Here is a 17,629-nt window from a genome sequence, read left to right on the forward strand (position 1 = left end):
GGGATTGAACCAGTTCTGAATCACATACCCTTCTTTTCATTTCTTATTTTGAAACAGTGTCTCCTTAAGTTTCCAAATTGCTCAGGCTGGGCTTGAATTTATGATTCTCCTGCCTCAACTTCCTAGAGTGCTAGGATTACAGGTGTGTGCCACCATGGCCAGTTTTAGACCCCTTTGAATTTCACTGTGGCCCAAAGAGGCAGCCTGGGCAGGAGTCACTGTCCCCAGAGCAGAGAGAGGCAGTATCCAGCTCACCAATTCCTGTGCCTGGCTCACCTTCAGGGCTGTGGTCAGAAGGCTAGACAAGGCCTCACCTGGAGGGAGGGAACCTCCCCAGGAAGACTCCACCCTTTTCTCCTCGAAACTGCTCTGGGGCTGGGGAGTGAGTTGGTACTAGGCTGGGTGTGTAGTTCCTGAGCAGAGCTCCCCGCCCCAAGGAGTGGTGAGGAATGGGCTGGTCCCCTGAGATCAGCTGCCAGCCTTGTTGTCATCCCCTCTGCTTCCCACTGCTGCTGTTGTCAGGCAAGGTGGGGCCAGACCAAGGGTGGAGGGAGCTCAGAGTCAGGCAGAGGCGGTTGTCCTTGGTTACTATAGGGATAATCACTCTAATGACACACTTGATGGCTGTCGCGCATTATAGTTTCTCTGAACATTTCCTAATAATCACAGCACCCATTAGTGGGTTGCAAACCAAGTGCAGGCCCTGTCTCCTAGGAGGCAGGAACTGTTAGCCCCATTTTACAGATGAAGAACTTGGGGCTCAAGAGGTTAAGTTCTTTTCTAAGCTTCACAGCTAAGAAGAGGTCAAATTGAAATTAGCAGGAATCTTCCCCAACACCACACCATATGCATTACAACATTTAGCATTTGGATGGTGAGGTGGGCTGAGCAGACCATCTGCTGCCTGCTTCCTATTTTATAGGTTTGGATCTGAGCCTTAGAGAGACACTGCTTATCTCAGGTCAGCAAGCTGCAGAGCCAGGATCTGGGCCCCAAGTTGAAGCTCAGTCTTACTCCTATCCAATGCTATGCTTCCGGAGGAGGCAGAGTAGTCACTGGGTCATGGCCATTGGCCTGGATGGCAGGGAATTTCCCAAATCTCAGACATGTTGGGATCTGGACCACACTTTTTTCATGGAGTTTAATTTTGGAGTGGGAAGATGGCTCAGGTCACAGTCTGCCTGGCCAAGGTACCACAGGCTATTTTACTGTTTACTCTGGCTGCTGCTGATTTCCAGCCTGTGGGTGACTCAGTCTCCTTAGCCTCTCCCCAACCCCACTCAATCCCAAGCCGAGTCCTTACAGTGACTGTCCTGTAGACCCAAGAACAGCAGAGGTGGCCAGTCCTTAGTCTGGCTTGTTTCCTCCGTGGGATGTTCTTACCAAATCTCTCAGGCCCCTCTCCAGACTGTGACCTTCTCAAGGGCAGGGACCACCACTGACACTTTCTGGTAGCTCAGGATATTATGTCTAGTTGACCGCCTGGCTGGACAAGCAAGGGAAGGGAGGGAAAAAGACAAGTGGGAAAAAGAGGAGGAAGGAAGATGGACTGGCTCAAAAGAAATTCAAGAAATGAGCCAAGGAACAAATGCTTGCAAGAATACTGCATATTTGGGTGGCGGTCCTATAGACAAGTGCCGATTTCCAGCCCCTTTGTCCCATTTTCAGACACCTTCCCCCTCCCCTGCTGCCAGGAGTCCCAGATTGTGGGGTTCTCTGCTGCCTCCATGTGGCCTCTCTGCACTATTGTCACCCAGCCTGTCTGCTCTGCCTGAGGCTCCTAGCTTGGGATGTAGGGTTAGGGTTAGGGTTGTGGGAGGGTGGATGAAGAGAAAGTTCGTGCCAAGGAGGCAGAACCTCAGAGATCTGGTCCTGGCCCTTGGGATACCATGGTAGGGCACCTGGGCCATGGGCCCTGGAGTGTCGATCTGCCGAGTCTCGGCTTCATGGTTCCTGAGTGCCTATTGTGTGCTGGACACTTGGCACGTGGCATTTATTCCATCTCATGAGGTGTGTGTAACGTTCCTTTGACAAAATGTGGAAAGGGAGGCCCAAAGAGGTCACATAATGTGTTCAAGATCCCATGGGTGGAAGGTGAAGGAACTGGGCCTCAAACTCAGGCAATTGAGTTTCAGAGCATACAAGAACCCCCCAAAAGTCAAAGAGGTGGGGGCCTCTGTTGGCCGTCTTGTCCAACACCCTCACTCTTCACATGGGGAAACTGAGGCCCTGAGAGAGGAAGGAATTTGTCACATAGCATGTAAGCAGCAGAGCTAGGTCTACGCCAGGCAGAACCCACAGGATCCTTTTCCCCCAGACAGCTTCGCTGCTCTGCTGCCAGCATCGGCCTTCTTGGGTGGGACAGGTGGGCCAGCAGTCAGGCAAGGAAAGAGAGAGCCCTGGGGCCTGGTCTCAGTGCTTGCTTAGCCTTTTAACTGACCTGTCCCTTGGAGTGTCTGCAGGCACAGATAAGGGTAACAGGTGTGGCTGCAGCGCCACAGTGGAACATCTTACCTGGCCTAGGCAGTGGCACTTGTGGGCCAGTGATTTACACATCCGTCTTTTTGGGTCAGGCTTCCAGACATTGGGGCGTGGGACCCTGGGCTAGGGGTGTAGTGGAGGAAAGGGGAGGAGGTTTGGGGATCCAAGGAGGATAGTGGGGTTAGGAGAGAGATGGGGAAAAAAATCTCCCAGCCTTGGCAGCCTTGCTCCTCTCCCAAAGGCACCTCAGTGGGAGTCTTGCTGAGATTCTCCCAACCTAAAAGTAGCTCAGAGGCCACCTGCCTGTCCTGCCTGCCCCTTGTGGACCAGAGCAATGATTGCTGATGGTCCTGTGTGTCCCCTCTAAAGTTCTTTGGAGTAACCCTCACCCTCCCGGACCAGCTTCCAGCTAGAGCCCCTCCATGGCTCCCTGCTCAGTAGGACCAGAAACTTGTTTCACTCGGGATGCTGGAAGCCACCATGGCACCTCTCCCCCAGCTTCATGAGCCTCAGTTCAGCTGTGTCTGTTCAGACATAGGTGAGACCCGTGTTCAGGTGCTGTGAGGCTGTTAATGCCCCTGCTTCCTCCAGGAAGCCTCTGGTCTCTTCCCTGCTCAGGGTCTCCATCATAGCTGCCTAGCCAGTTCCTCCTGTCTGTCCAGGCATGTGTGGGGCTCCCCGGAGCTCTTCATAGTCAGCCATGGCAGGAGAGGCCTCTTGGGAACTCTCTTCATCCATGTCCATGTCTGCTCTTCCAGGGGAGGGAAGGAAAGAAGCCAGAACATGCTGGAATCCCAGAGGGTTTCTCTGCTTCCCCTCAGCCCCACCTTTGAGGAGTCAAGGAAAGGGGCTGTGTTATCAACCTATAGTCGGCCAGGCTGAATTTGAATCACTGTTCTGGGACTTTCTGGCTGTGTAATCTTGGGCCTAACTTCTCTGAGTTTGTTTCCACACCTGTGAGAAGGGGATATGATAGCAGTACCCTGTCTGCTCTAAAGCAGGGTCACAGGCTGGGCACCAGCACTCACTCCACAAGCAGTGATCCTCTCTTTGGGACCGGTCCCCTGGCTCCATTCTTTCCTCTCCTTGCTCTAGCAAGGTGGATAAATCAGCTCAGGTTTTGCTCACCCCTACTTTTTGATATGTAATCTTTTCTCTGTCAGGAATCTTTTCCTGCCTTGCCCACCTGACATGTCCCTTTTTGCCCTGAAGACTCGGCTGAGGGCACCAGCAGGCAGCCTTCCATTATTTCCCCATCACCATTGTCCCCTGCCAGGGTGGCTCAGGGTCCCCTCAGAGCTTTCCAGAGAGCCTGATGACATTGTGCTGGTCTCCCCAGCTAGGCAGGGGCTTCAGGATGGGGCATGCAGTCAACCAATGGGGCCTGAGAACCTGTTTTTGGAGAAGAGACGAAGAAGATAGGGACTGAGCCGGGCTCCCTCGAAGCCCCCTTCTTGCCCCAGCTTTATTTTGGTTCTAGAATCATTCCAGTCAGCATTCACAGTCCCCACCATGGCCACCCGGGCTCCATGGTCACCATTTCATGCAGTTAGGGGGAGGGAATGAGGGAAGAGAAGGTGGGAGGACACAGCCTGCCTTACACAGCCCCAAGGTTCAAAAGGGTCTGGGGTCTCCTGGGCAGCAAGGGCTGAGAGCCATGTGTATCCCTGTGCTGACTTTCTGGTGTCAGGGAGTCCTGGTTCAGTCCCATAACCCTTCTGGACACCTGCTCAAGCTATCTCTCCCAAGTCATTGGTGACAGCTGGTTGGGCCCGAGGCTCCACAGCTCACCATGGCTAAGGAATAAGGGGAGCCAGCCTGAGAGTCGCCCTCTTACCTGTGGGTAGTGGCCCCGCAGAGCAGACGCTGTTGTTGTACATCCCACCCCTACCCCTCCATCTCTTTAACCCTGAAGGTGCTCCACCCCTCTCAGTAAAGAGCAGAAAGCTGCTGCTTCTCTGGGTCTGCTTTTGGTATGTGACAGCTGCTCCTCATTTGGTGACACCTGCAGGGGTGTGACACCCTCACTTTACCCGGAGCAGGGCCAGAAGCCAAAGACTGATGTAGTAGCTCAGCTCCTGTACTTCTGGGCAGAAGCACCCCTGGGGTGCACATTCTCCCCTCTAGAGCTCCCCATTGCCTTCAGGCTGAGGCTGAACATCTACTGAAGTCACCGTTTTAGGAAACTTGACCCAGGATGCTCAGTGTCCTAGGGGTTCCCACCAGAGAAGGGGCTGATTTTGCACAGACCCTGCACAAGGACCTTGCTCTGGGCCTCTGCGATTCTGGTTCTTGTGATGGTTGATGTTCCAGGAACAGATTTCATGGACAGTAACCCTGGAGCCACAATCTGGCCTACAGTCTTCTGCTCGAGTCTGGTCTCTTGGTCTCTTCTTCAGCCCAGAGAGAGGCTCTTGTCTTCAATGGAGTGAGCTGAGGACTATGCTTACGTCAGGAAGTTCAAAAGTTCACATTTCTGCCACTACTTGACCTGTGTCCCTGCCTCCCTATCCTGAAGAGCACAGCTCCTTCCTGTCTGTGGGGCCCTCCATGTCCCCCAGCTCTCAGATCCTACCCTGAGTCCACATGCTAGCTGTCTTTTGGCACTGAGCAGATCCCCTGGGCGATAGAGTCCTGACTTCCTGGTGACCTGGGGGCTTCATTTTATTCCTGAGAGCCCTGCCAGTGCCAAACACAGTGCTGGCCCAAGAATTGCCTGTTCTTGTGCATGGCCCAGCCTGGCAGCTGGCTTCCTAGGAGGAGTGGGATGGGGGAGCTTGCTAGCTCTGAGAGCCCAAGTCTCCCTGCAGGTCAAGGGATGAACCCTGTGAGGACCTCCAGATGGTATACAACTGGCCAGCATCTGCTGCCCTCCATGGGTCCTGGCCCAGCCAGAGCTGGTCCTCAGTAGAAAACCTTGGCTTCCTAGATACAGAAGTACATCTGCTCCTCCACTGTAGTCTGGACAGAGGGTCCAAGAAGACTGATGGGGACTCCACCCAGAAACCCCAGTGTTCACAGCTCCCGCTGGGCTATGAAGAGGGCTTTGGACAGAGTTGAGTATGTGCCAGGCCCCAGTGGCTCTGCTGCCCACCTGGCCCGCCCTGGCTGCTAGTTTCGCCGGACAGGGTGCCACATAGACACAGGCCTGCGTAATGTGGCCAGCATCTGATTCCAATGTGTGGTACCCATGCCACTGGCTGCTGGCCCAATGATGACATGGCCCACGTTGTCCCCACGGCCATCACTGCTGCTCTCAGCTACTGTCACACGGAGAGACAGGTCCTGGGGAGGAGAGAACATGGGTGGTGAGGGCCAAGAGCTGCCAGAGGTCCTCCTTGACTCTTAGGTCCCAGTCTATAAATGCCTGGCTCATGGGGTGCCAAGCAAAGCTCCCTGAACCCACCCCCTGATCTGGGACTTGAGAAGACATGTTCGAGGTCACCTGTCAAATATATGGCAGACAAAGATTTGCCCTCGATCTACCTGGCTTCCAGATCGTGGTGGCATTAGACCAGTACGGTTCAAATGCCAGCCTTACTATTCTTTGCTGTGGCCTTGGCAGCAACTTGTGCTCTTGCTGCCCGTGTCCCCATCCTAAAATATAACAGGGCTGCTGTTCCAGGAGTGAATGAGTTAAATGCGTGGGATGATATCTGCCCACAGCCAGGGCACCACAGGGGTCTTTGGTTATCACTAATCCTTATGTCAGTTGGAGTAGTGGGACAGTGAGCACCAGGGGAAGACAAGGGCCAGATGGGCAGCCTGTCCCACAAGGGTGACAAGGCAAGGCTACAATGCCCGGGATTGGTGGAGAGGCTGGGATATCTGCCCGGATTAGAGATAGCCAGTGTGAGGCAAAGGTCTGGACCATCCAGGTGGGGCATCCCAGGGGAGATTAGGTAAGCTCTGTACAGCTCAGGGCTATGAGGACAGGTTTTGACTTAAGGCACAAAGGACCTCCTCACTGTTTAGAGTGCATAAGGACAGAATGAGACAGGGAGCGGAGGTGGTGAGATTCCCACCTTCTGAGGCATGAAAGCCGGGCCACTCGTGTAGCCAAAGCCGTGTCTTTGGCATTTCCCATCACCATGGTCTGTGATGTTCCTGCTAGAAGGGCTCTCCCTGGGGCACATGGTCCTCAGGAAGCTGTGGGGAGCCAGGTAGGTTTCCTATATTAGAAGCTCAGGAGATTGAGAGCTACAGCTCTGGGCTCTGGGGTGACCCTGGCTCATGTCCGGGCCCTGAAGGTCCCTCCACTCACTCAGAGCTTAGTTGAGCTGTCCCATCCTGTGGGATTCCCCTGCTTGCTAAGGTCTGGGATGTTCTTAGTGGGTTACCATTGTCTGGGGACTTTTCTGCCTGTCTCTTGTAAGTACCAAGAAAGAAGTGCTTGTGTCCCCAACATCTACCACGAGGCTGGCACCCCAGGCACTTGATAAATGCTTCTCAACTGGAAAGGTGATGGCAGGAGCCCAAGAAGTGAAGGCAGAGAGGTGCCGTGGTCCAGAGCCCAGGGTGACACTGTCCCCTCACCTGGAGCACAATGGCTGGCACTGAGAAGATCATGGCTTCATTGAACACTGGGTTGGGGTCATCTCTCTTCACTGCTGTCTTCTTTTTGCTCATCTTCCTCCCATCCTGCAGCAGGTACACCTTGACGAAGGGGTCTACAGATGAGTGGGGTGAGGTGAGGGCCAGTGCCACATTTGCTTGGTTCCAACTCCCCAACCCTTCATCCACTATTGCCAGTAGCTTTGCCATTGGAACTTCATGATTTTGTTTATTGTTTGTTTGTTTAGAGAGATGGGATCTGTGTTGTCCAGGCTGGCCCTAAACTCCTAGGCTCAAAGGACCCTCCTGCTTTAGCCTCCTGAATAACTGGGCCATAGATAAGCACCATGGTGCCCAGCTCTATAGCATATTAAATTCCATTTTACAGATGAGAAAACTGAGGCTTACGTGGCAAGTCAGGCAAGGTCTGGGCTGTGGACTGCCAGCCAGCCTCACAGCCCCCACATTCCCCTCATATGATGCTCCACAGAGCTTGGCAGACCCATCACTTCCTGTTCTATAAATGGCTGAGCACAGACGTCAGCTGTGAGTCACCCAGTACCACCTCAGCAGGACCTAACGGTGTACAGCTCCTAAATACCAAGTCACTGTCTGGCCATCAGCTTTCGCCCACTGGGTGTTCTTGCTGTGCGTGCCTGGACCTGGACTGCGCCCACCTTAGGCTTGTGATTCCCAGTGGCTGGGGTCCCCACTTTGGCTACCCATTATAGCTGCCTTCATGGGTCCCTGCTTTGGGAGTCACAGAAGGCTGCTGTAGAGCTGGGGAACAGGTCCTGCCTACAACCCGCGTGAAATGGTGGCCCTGCTCCCTGTTTGAAGTCCGGGTTGCTCCTGTGTCTCTGGGAATGGAGTGTCCATTTCAAACTCCAATTCTGAGAAGCAGATGAGAACTTTGGTTCCCCGCCCAGTGCTCACAGCCTGAGTCCTGACTTCTGCTCTCAGACTCCATCACTGCCACCCGCCCATCTCTCTGCTTTCACGCACCCCTGCCCCTGCCGGGCTCCCATGTTTCCCCAGCTGGATTAATCTTCCCACCAGCCATGCCTGGCTCTCGAGCTAAGCGGAAGCCATGGGGGCCCTGGTCCTGTGCTGCACACATGCTGAAGTGGCCAGGTGCTCGTGACACATGGCTGGGGTCACATGGTGGAGCCAGGCAGCCAGCAGGGCCTTACCTGCTGTGGTCTTGTCACTGGTCCACATGAGATTCTTGGCCTTCACCACTACCACAGTGAGGCGCTCAGCTGTGGGCAGGTAGCTAAGGGACAGCAGGATCTCTCCTACCGCATCAGCAGCCTGGGGGGACAGGTGTGTCTCAGAGGGCTTCTGCCCCCAGGACCTGAAAGTCCAGGGAAGAGTAAGAAACTTCCCTCTCCATCAAAAAGTTACTGCTCTTGGGACCCCTTACATCCAGGCGCTGGGCTGGCAGGATGGAGAAAGGCGCCCCGGCCCCTGCCACACCATGAAGAATGTACCACCCCTCCTTTGAGCCAGGTGTGGCCTCTGCCTTGGAAGGAGGTCCCGAGGTTGCCTGTCAAACACATCAATCAAATGCAATTTTGTTCCCTCCTTCCAGACCAAGGAAAACTTTCTTTGACAGTAGTGCAGAGAGACACAAGTAGAATGGAATGACATCCTTTGCTTAAATGACAATTATGTACCTCCGGCATCTTACACTTATAAAGACAAGCCGAAGCTTTGCTGCTTTGGAGTCAGAGCTGTGTGTTCCTAACCAAACCTTGTAAGTGTAGCCTCTAAACGTTTGGTGGAAAAGACTATAAACTGGTCAGGATTTTTTTTGTTGTTGTTTGTGTTGTCACTGCATACAGTTAAGTACTTTCCTCAAATGTGGCCTGGTCTCTTCCGCTCTCCTAACGATGTCAAGCTGTGGCAGAAAGGACAATGGAGTCCCAAGTTGGAAGTGTACCTGTGTGTGCTCTGCCCACAGGTGGACGAGCAGGTCAGACTTACTTTGTTCTGGTCCTGTAAGTAAAGCCAGCCACTGAAGGGCTGCAGTGGAAGGTCCAGCACAGAAAGCTTTAGCTCCACCACCCCCGTGCTGATGTTCCTCTCGTCCTCATCAATGCCAAACACGGAGAACCGCAGGCTCTTCTCCTCCAGGGCTGTGGGGTCCAGTGGGATGGAGAACTTCTCATCAAAGAAGATGGCATAGGCATTCCTCTGGATCTGCAGCAAGAAAGGGCCATGGAGGGCACACGGAAGCTGAGGAGGTAGCCAGGGGCCTGGAGGCCGCAGTAGGAAGAGAGCACTGGACATGGAGTCCAGAGACCTGAGGATTCTGTCCTGTCCCAACAGTCTCAATGCCAAGCCTTGCTTTGGTGGCTCAGTCTTAAAGGTTTAATAGTGCCATGTCCTCTCCTCAGTGGTGGCCAATATAGTGGCATGGCATTCAATGCTCCTATCTGAGCCTAGTGAATCCTTTTTTAGTGTCAGGCATGCAATGAGGTAGGACAGTTGTCTGGGTAGTCACCAGCCCGTGTCCCAGGCCCGTGTCAACACGGTAGGATGGATGGTAGATAGAGGGCAGACCGGTGGATGGCGTGACTAGGCAAGGTGGGCAGGCTCTGTTTTCATGCTCAGTCCTGCTTGGTGGGTGCCACTAGCCTCCTCCCAGGAAGCTGTGGGCAGGTCCTTGGGTGAGGCAAACTTGTGGGCACTGCTCCATGCTCTGGGGGTGGGGGGCTGCCTTAGTCACCACCCGTGATATTTAAAGAGAGGAGTTCTCATCCCTGGCACCTTCTCTGAAGCAGGGGAGCTACCCTGCATGCAGCAGCTGCCTACTTCGTGGGACTGACTGAGTTGTGGTGCTATGAAGCCTGCTTTCCTGGGAACAAATCCTCTACCTCCTCCAGCCACACTGGCCATACTCTTCTGTCACTGCCCAGCTCTGGAAAGGAATCCTCCTACAGTGGCCCTTGGGAGCCACATTGCTCACATAGTCCCCTGATTTGAGACTCTTCCAGGCCCCCTTGGCCCCATGGACAAAGCCCTCCTCCTGGCCTCCTGACCTTGGCATTCAGGATCTTTGTGATCCCTGGCCCCATCTCTGTCCTGGCCAAACTAGTGTCCTGGCTGCTCCCTGTCCATGGGGGCTCAGGCTTCCAGCCATCTGGGAGCCTGAGCACTGTGCTTTATGGGCACACAGTAAAGGAGAATGAGAACCCTGGGTGTGAGTCCCTTGCTGGGCCTGTCTTGAACAAAGCACTTTCTAAGGCTCAGTTTCCTCATCTGTAAACTGCTCCAACAGTCCATCCTGTTGACCTCAGGGGACTAATGAGAAATTATGGATGCACTGGGCTCTGTGGGGCAGGTACTCAGCTGAGTGTACACCAGGTTGTGGTGCCTGTTGTCTGCCAATGCTCCTCCTTAAGGGATATGTTATGAATGATCCAGAGTCCTTCAGGTGGCCCAGGCCATGGGCAGCATGGATCAGCCTTAACAGTAGCTCTTCATTTTCCCAAGAGCCATACAGAAGAGGGAGTGGGCTGAGGACTTGACCTGAATTAACCCATCCTTTCCCCAATAACTATGATGTGAATTTGACAGATACGTGACTTACGCAAGGTCACACAGGTAGGAAGTGGTGGAACTGGATTTGAACCCAGAAGTCAGGCTGCAATTTGACTTCTTGCTGCCTACTGTACTGCCTCTACAAAGCCAGGCCACCCATCCCCCTCTGTGCTCCCTACTGGTGGTAAGTTCTAGACCTTCTAGAGTGATGGGGCAGAGTAGGGTGGGAGAGAGATGACAGGGCCGGCCAGCCAGGATTCAGTGTAGTAAAAGTGCCTGGGCACAGGTGGGCACAGATGTCTGGGAGAGTCAGAAAATGCTTGGTCCTTCAGGTTCTCAGGCTGCTCCCATCTGGCCAGAAGGCACTGGATGGCCACCTTGTCCATCTCAGAAGGGTCCCAGCTATGGGCCCCTGCTAGCGTGGAGCCACCTGCTGCTGGGCAGGAAGGGTCATGTTGACTTGGCTCCCTCTGTCAAGGACCGGGGTCTCTGGCCCCTTTTCCTCATCTTCCCTCTCCTTCTTCTCTACTTTCTTTTTCCTTCTTTCTTTTTTTTTTTTAGTGATGCCTGAAATTATTTCCTCTCTTTTCTGTACTGGGGACTGAACCTAAGGCCTTCACATTGAGCTACATGCTGAGCCCTTTTTATTTTTTGAGACAGGGTCTTGCTAAGTCATTAAATTGCCCAGGCTAGGTTGAAACTTGCAGTCCTCCAGCCTCAGCTTCCCAGAGTGCTGAGATTAGAGGTATGTGCCACCTCTGCTCTGTCCTCCTCTACTGTGGGCCCCAGGGGCTGATCTACGTAGACCTCCTGTGTCAACCTGCCCCTTTGGACTCTGCCTTCTGGTGGGGTTAGGTACCAGGGTCACCAGAGGGAAACCAAGACCCTTATCTACAGTATTCCTGGGGACTGACCACATCCCTCGACTAAAGGGCACAGATCCCATCAAGGCGGCTATGAAATTTTTAGCCCAGAGCCTGTCTTTTCTCTTATCCCTTCAGACCTCCTATTAATAGGGTTAGAGAACCACCATCTTCCTCCTCCAACAGTCCTGTCATTAAGCTCTCCCCTGTTAGCCAGTTTAGCAGGTCATCCCTGTCCTGCCAGAGCCCCATGTGACACGGGGACAGACATGGAGATGAACAGTTATGGCAGGCACACGGTACTCTTATGATAGAAGGGCTGAGGATTATGCACAGAATGCGGCTCTGTCTTTGGGACAGGAAGGTGGGCACCTTCTGCTCTGGATTTGCATCCAGGGCTGCTCTCTAGTGTCCCCGTGGGACTCCCCCTGGCCCTGCTGGGTGGCCCTCTGCACCCCCACAGCATCACTTACCCGGGAAATGCCCACGATCCGCTCATCCGGCAGCAGGCTGACACGCATGAAGCAGGACTCGAAGCTGGTCTCCTCACGCTCCAGGAGGTCCTTGCCCTGCAGCACGGCCACGTGCAGGGTGTGGGAGGCACCGTCGTACTCCATGCTCACCTCCACCTGGCCCAGTGTGAAGTCCTGCCCAAAGGTGTTGCTCACGGAGGAGATGGAGTTCAGGGAGTCGGCCGACTGGGATTTCCGGAGTGTCCCATAGGGGGCTAGGTCCAGCTCCCGGCCCATCAGCTCCAGCGGCCCCAGTTCGCTGATGCTCTCAAAGGTGTCCTCAATGCTGAGGCTACCTTTGCGACTGGACGGCCCCCGAGTGCTGGTCCGTGGGGCATTCCAGGCAGGAGCTCTCTGGGGGTGATCAAAAGGGACATGGAAGCATCACAAGGGCTCCAGGCACTGTTTTGTTTCTAAGGTACTAGGACTGAGACCAGAGCCTTCGTACTGAGCTACATCCCTGGTCCTTTTTTAAATTTTAAGACAGGATCTCACTAAGTTGCCCAGCCTGGGTGTGAACTTGTGATCTTCCTGCTTCAGCTTCCAAGAATGCTGGGACTACAGGCAGGTACCACCATCTTTAGGAGCCAGCGAAGAGATACCACAAACTCTGCTCATTCAAGGCACCTTCAAGATCCCCTTTTACAAAACCGGTACATCCTTTAGCTAGGAATGTCCTTATTTAATGTTATTTTGTGTTACTAATAACTATGGTGTTCCTTTTATTTTATTTTTTTCCTCTCTCTCTTTTTTTTTTCTTCTGGTACCATGGATCAAACTCAGGACCTTGCACTTGCCAGGCAGGTGCAGTGCCACTGAGCTACATCTCCAGCCCTTGTTTTCTATCTTAACCAGAATGTAAGAAAACATTTTTTTCAACATGTTTATTTATTGGGACAGAATTCCATCAATAAAGATGTCAACTGCAGTGATATTTATAATTCTTTATTTTTATTTTATTTTATTTTATTTTTGATACCAGGGATTGAACTCAGGATCTTGTGCTTACAAGGTGGGTGCAGAGCCGTTGAGCTAAATCCCTACCCTTATAATTCATTTTTGAAACAAAGTGCCACTGTGTAGTTCAAGCTGGCCTTGAACTCACTCTGTAGCCCAGGTTGTCCTCAAACTTGTGACAATCCTCCTGCCTCAGCCTCCCAAGTACTGGGATTACAGGCATGTACCATTATGCCTGGCTGCAGTGATGATAAAAAAGGAAAAGCAGTTAGCAATCTAAGTGTCTCACAGAGCGGGAATGGGTTACACTAATAGGGGTTGGCCACTCAGTAGATGGCTAAGTAGCCTCAAAGGAAAATTACAAAATTGTTTACCACACAAGAAAGCTTTCATACTGGGAATCACCCAAATATCTGAACTTTTCTCTGGCTTAACCTTGGGATTTGAGAAAGCAAATGCCCTTATCATAAGCATTTCCCGTATCTTCCTTACCATTGTTTTTAACGGCCCCCAATTTTCTATTGAGCAGGTAACTATAATTTACTATTTCCCTACTGTTGGACACTTATGTTGTTTCTAATTTTTTTCATAAATATAAATAATGAAGCATCAAATAGCTTTCTTAAAATTCCTGGCTCAGAGGACAGTGTTTCTGAGGGCTTTTGTTATGTTGTCAAAATACTCTTTGGAAAGGTTTTTCCAACCTGTATCCCCCCACCAAGACTGTGAATGATCCCCTGGGCACCCCAAATGAGTGAACTTGAGGGACTAAAAGCTCAGTACCAGATGCATGCCGTACTCTCTGGAATGCTATATGATATCTGAAACATTTTCTGCAAATGAGACATCCAGCAATACATACTGATAGCCCTAAAAATATCTGTACCCCAGATACAGTAATTCCATATCTGGGTACCTATCTAAAGTACATCATCCCAAATGAAGACAGAATTTCACATACAAATCATCTGTTGTGTTATTCAGAGTGTCATTTAGTAAATCATGGGACATGCACAAAAAGGAATTGTACTCACCCATTAAAATGATATTTATGCCAGTTGTTAACCACAGCACAAAATACTTCTGTTATAAGTGGAGTAAAAAGAGTAGGGTATAAAATCCCATGGAGATGTGATACCCACTGTATTAAAAAGTATGCATAGAAAATAAAGGAAGGGAGTAGATTAAAAATACTGAAAAGAAATATATTAAAAAGTCAGTTTAGAGCTGGGCTCATTGGTGGCTCATGTCTGTGATTGCAGCACTTGGGAGGCTGAGGAAGGAGGATCTTAAATTCAAATTCAGCCTAGGCAAATTAGTGAGATGCTGTCTCAAAATAAAAACAAAAGGGTTGTAGATGTAGCTCAGTGATAGTGCACCCTGGGTTTAATTCCTAGTACTGAAGAAAGAGAAAAAGAAAGGAAGGAAGAAAGGAAGAATAGAAGAAAGAAGAAGGAAGGAAGGGAAGAAAAACTTCACAGTTGGATAGTGGTGGTACTTGAGGAAACAGTCTCCCTCTTATTTATTCTTATTCATGGTTTTTTTGTTGTTGTTTGCAGGATCCCCCCCCCCATTCCAGGGATTGAATTCAGGACCTTGCACTTGCCAGGCAGGCACTGTGCTGCTGAGCTACATCCCCAGCCTAGGTTTTTAAAACTGAAAGTGTTCATTCATTCAATAAGTATCTACTGACTCCCTGGCAGTGGGCTAGGAATAGGGGATCTGAGGGGGACAAGGAGGTCTGGTGCCCACTCACAGGAGGACATTAACCAGGACAGAGCCAGAGTGGGGGAGGGGTGGGCGGGCACCCCAGGCATGCATCTGAAGGAGCAGGAGCCTCACCTTCGGCCTGGCCTCCGGGTAGGTCTCACCATACTTCTGCTGAAGGTACCTGTAGTCGTAATTGGGGAACGGGGAGGGGCTGGGGAAACTTCCTGACGTCCAGAGCTTCCATAGGCTCACAGCTGCGATTCCCAGCAGTGCCAGGGCCCCTGCGGCATAGACACCCACCTCCCAACCAGGGGGGCTCTTGATGACTGCAAGGCAAGGGTAGCCTCTCATTAGCAGGGTACAGCGGTTATAGACCTCCCCACCCAGGGAACAGGTTGTTCAGCACAGACTTAGTCAGAGGATGCCTTTTTATTGAGCGCCTATGTGCAAGGCTCAATGCTAGGTGTTGGGGATCCCAGGCTGAAGGATATACACACTTTCTTGTGATTTCTGAAAGACATCCATCCATTACTGGGGGAGACAGTAGGCCAAAGTAGACAGAGCTATGAACTATAGTTAGCTATTCCTTAGGGCTTTAAGCAAATAGGGTTGTTCTTGGCTCTTTGGTTCTCTGACCTTACAACGTTCAGAGTCAGGCTTTTAGAGTATAAAGGAAGAAGAACGAGATTTAGGGGAGAAAAAAATGACTCTATTTTTGCCTTAAGCCACCCAATGATGAGTAGATAAACCACAAGTATGTATCCCTGCAGTGCAATGTTATCTGTCAATACGAAGGAAGGGGGGTGGGGGCAGGGATGTAGCTCAGTGGTTCCACCATCTGCCTTGCAAGCGCAAGGTTCCGAGTTCAATCCCCAGAACACCCCCCTAAAAAAGACAGGAAGCGGGCACTGATGCTAATGTGTAATTACATGGACAAACCTTGAAAACATCATGCTGAGCGGAAGAAGCCAGACACAAAGACCACATATTGTTTAATTCTATTCACAGTCAGTCCTTCCCCTGTGTGTGTGGTTTGCATCTGTGAATTCACCCAACCCAGATGGGTTCTATGTTGTCAGCATGGCTGTGTCTGTACAGAACATGTGCAGACTTGTTTTCCTTATTTCCTTATCATTGGCCCTAAACATGACAGCACAACAACTATTTCCATAGCATTTCCATTGTATTTGGTGTAAGTTATATGGCAGGATGTATAGGTTAAAAGCAGATGCTACACCATTTTATACAAGACACTTAAGCATCTATGGGTTTTGGTATCTGGGGGTTCTGGAACAAATACCCTGAAGATCCTGAGGGAAACTGCAAATGGAATGCCTAGAATTTGCAAATGGAAGTTGGGTGAAGGATGATTTCTTTTGGTGATAAAAAATAAAAACTGATTGTGCAGCTGGTTGTACAGTAATCTAAAAACCACTGAATTGTGTACTTCAATGTGGGTGAATTGAACAGGACAATGACGTCCACTGTCCCTACTCTTGTTCAATATAGTTCCAGAAACATTAGCCAGAGCAATTAGACAAGAGAAAAAAATAAAAGGAATAAGGACAGAAGGATAGGAAAGGAAGAAGTTAAATTATCATTTTTTGGTGGATGACATGATATACTCTACATAGAAGACCCCAAAAACTCCACCAAAATCCTTCTAGATTTAATAACCAAATTCAGCAGTGTAGCTGGATACAAAGTTAACATTCAAAAATCAATAGCATTCCTGTACAAAAATAACAAACTCACTGAGAGAGGAATTAGGGAAACTACACTTTTCACAATAGTATAAAGAATAAAAAATAAATACCTAGGAATCAATCTAACAAAGTAGTTAAAAGACCTTTACATGGAAGACTACAGTACTCTGAAAAAGGAGATTGAGAAAGATAATAGAAAATGGAAAGATAGCCCTTGTTCTTGGGTAGGAAGAACCAACATAGTGAAAATGGCAATACTTCTAAAATTGTTATACAGATTTAAAGCAATCCTGATCAAAATACCTATAACATACCTCACAGAATTAGAGAAAACAATCCTAAAATTCATTTGGAACCAGAAGAGGCCTAGAATAGCAAAAACAATTCTGGGCAACAAAGGTGACCCCACATTAACAAAGCTACTGTGATTAAAAAAAACAAACAATGATAATGGCAAAAAATAGACCTGGTGGATCAATGGAACAGATTAGAAGATGCAGAAACAACTCCAAACACAATCAGCCACCTTTTCTTTGACAAAAGAGTCAAACACCTTCACTGGAAGAAAGGTAGCCTTTTTAATAAATGGTACTGAAAAAACTGGCTTTCCACACGCTGAAGATTAAAATAGACCCATATGTTTCACTATACACTAAACTCAAATCAAAATGGATCAAAGATCTAAATATTAAAACAGAAACTAAATCTGCTGGAAGACAGAATAGGTAGAACTCTTGAAGATATTGGTTTAGTCAAAGACTTTATGAACAAAATCCCAACCACACAGGAAATAGCACAAAGAATCCACAACTGGGATCTCATCTTATTAAAAAGCTTTGGCACGGCAAAAGAAAGTAACAGAGTGAAGAGACAACCCACAGTGTGGGAAAAAATTTATTGCCAGTTGTTCCTCAAAGAACTGATATAGAGAATGTATAAAGAACTAAAAAACAAAAAACCAGGACCCCCCCAAATTTAAAGAGCCAATCCAAAAATGGGCACCTGAAATGAAAAGACATTTCTCAGATGAAGAAGTAGAAACAGCAAATAAATACATGAAAAAATGTTCAACACCACTGGTCATTCAAGAGATGCAAATTAAAATAATGTTGAGATTCGATCTCATTCCAGAAAGAATAGCTGCTATCAAGAAATGAACTGGGGCCAGGCGTGATGGTGCACACCTATAATCCCAGCACTCGGGAGGCTGAGGCAGGAGGATAGAGACCAGCCTGGGCTATATAGTGAGTTCCAGGGCAGTCTCAACTACATAGTGAGACCCTGTCTCAAAAAAAAA

At 50.1% G+C, this 17,629-nt stretch overlaps 1 protein-coding gene across 2 annotated transcripts in view; it reads right to left on the reverse strand.

Moving 5' to 3' along the window:
- Positions 1–3,927: 3,927 nt before the first annotated feature.
- Syt12 (synaptotagmin 12) overlaps positions 3,928–17,629 on the reverse strand; it is an 18,104-nt gene continuing 4,402 nt past the window's right edge. Inside the window, exons 2-7 of one of the 2 annotated variants that reach the window (XM_010635835.1) lie at positions 14,759–14,952; positions 11,921–12,313; positions 9,025–9,240; positions 8,229–8,349; positions 7,018–7,151; positions 3,928–5,766 (exon numbers count right to left, since the gene is read on the reverse strand). In XM_010635835.1, coding sequence (XP_010634137.1) covers positions 5,593–5,766; positions 7,018–7,151; positions 8,229–8,349; positions 9,025–9,240; positions 11,921–12,313; positions 14,759–14,952 — 1,232 coding nt within the window. In that variant the 3' untranslated portion in view covers positions 3,928–5,592. The remainder of the gene's footprint in view (positions 5,767–7,017; positions 7,152–8,228; positions 8,350–9,024; positions 9,241–11,920; positions 12,314–14,758; positions 14,953–17,629) is intronic. The other variant, XM_019209313.1, reaches the window with a different exon arrangement.

Source organism: Fukomys damarensis, unplaced genomic scaffold (genome assembly GCF_012274545.1).
Source record: "Fukomys damarensis isolate Sample0158 unplaced genomic scaffold, DMR_v1.0_HiC HiC_scaffold_27, whole genome shotgun sequence".
NCBI classification, from domain to species: domain Eukaryota; kingdom Metazoa; phylum Chordata; class Mammalia; order Rodentia; family Bathyergidae; genus Fukomys; species Fukomys damarensis.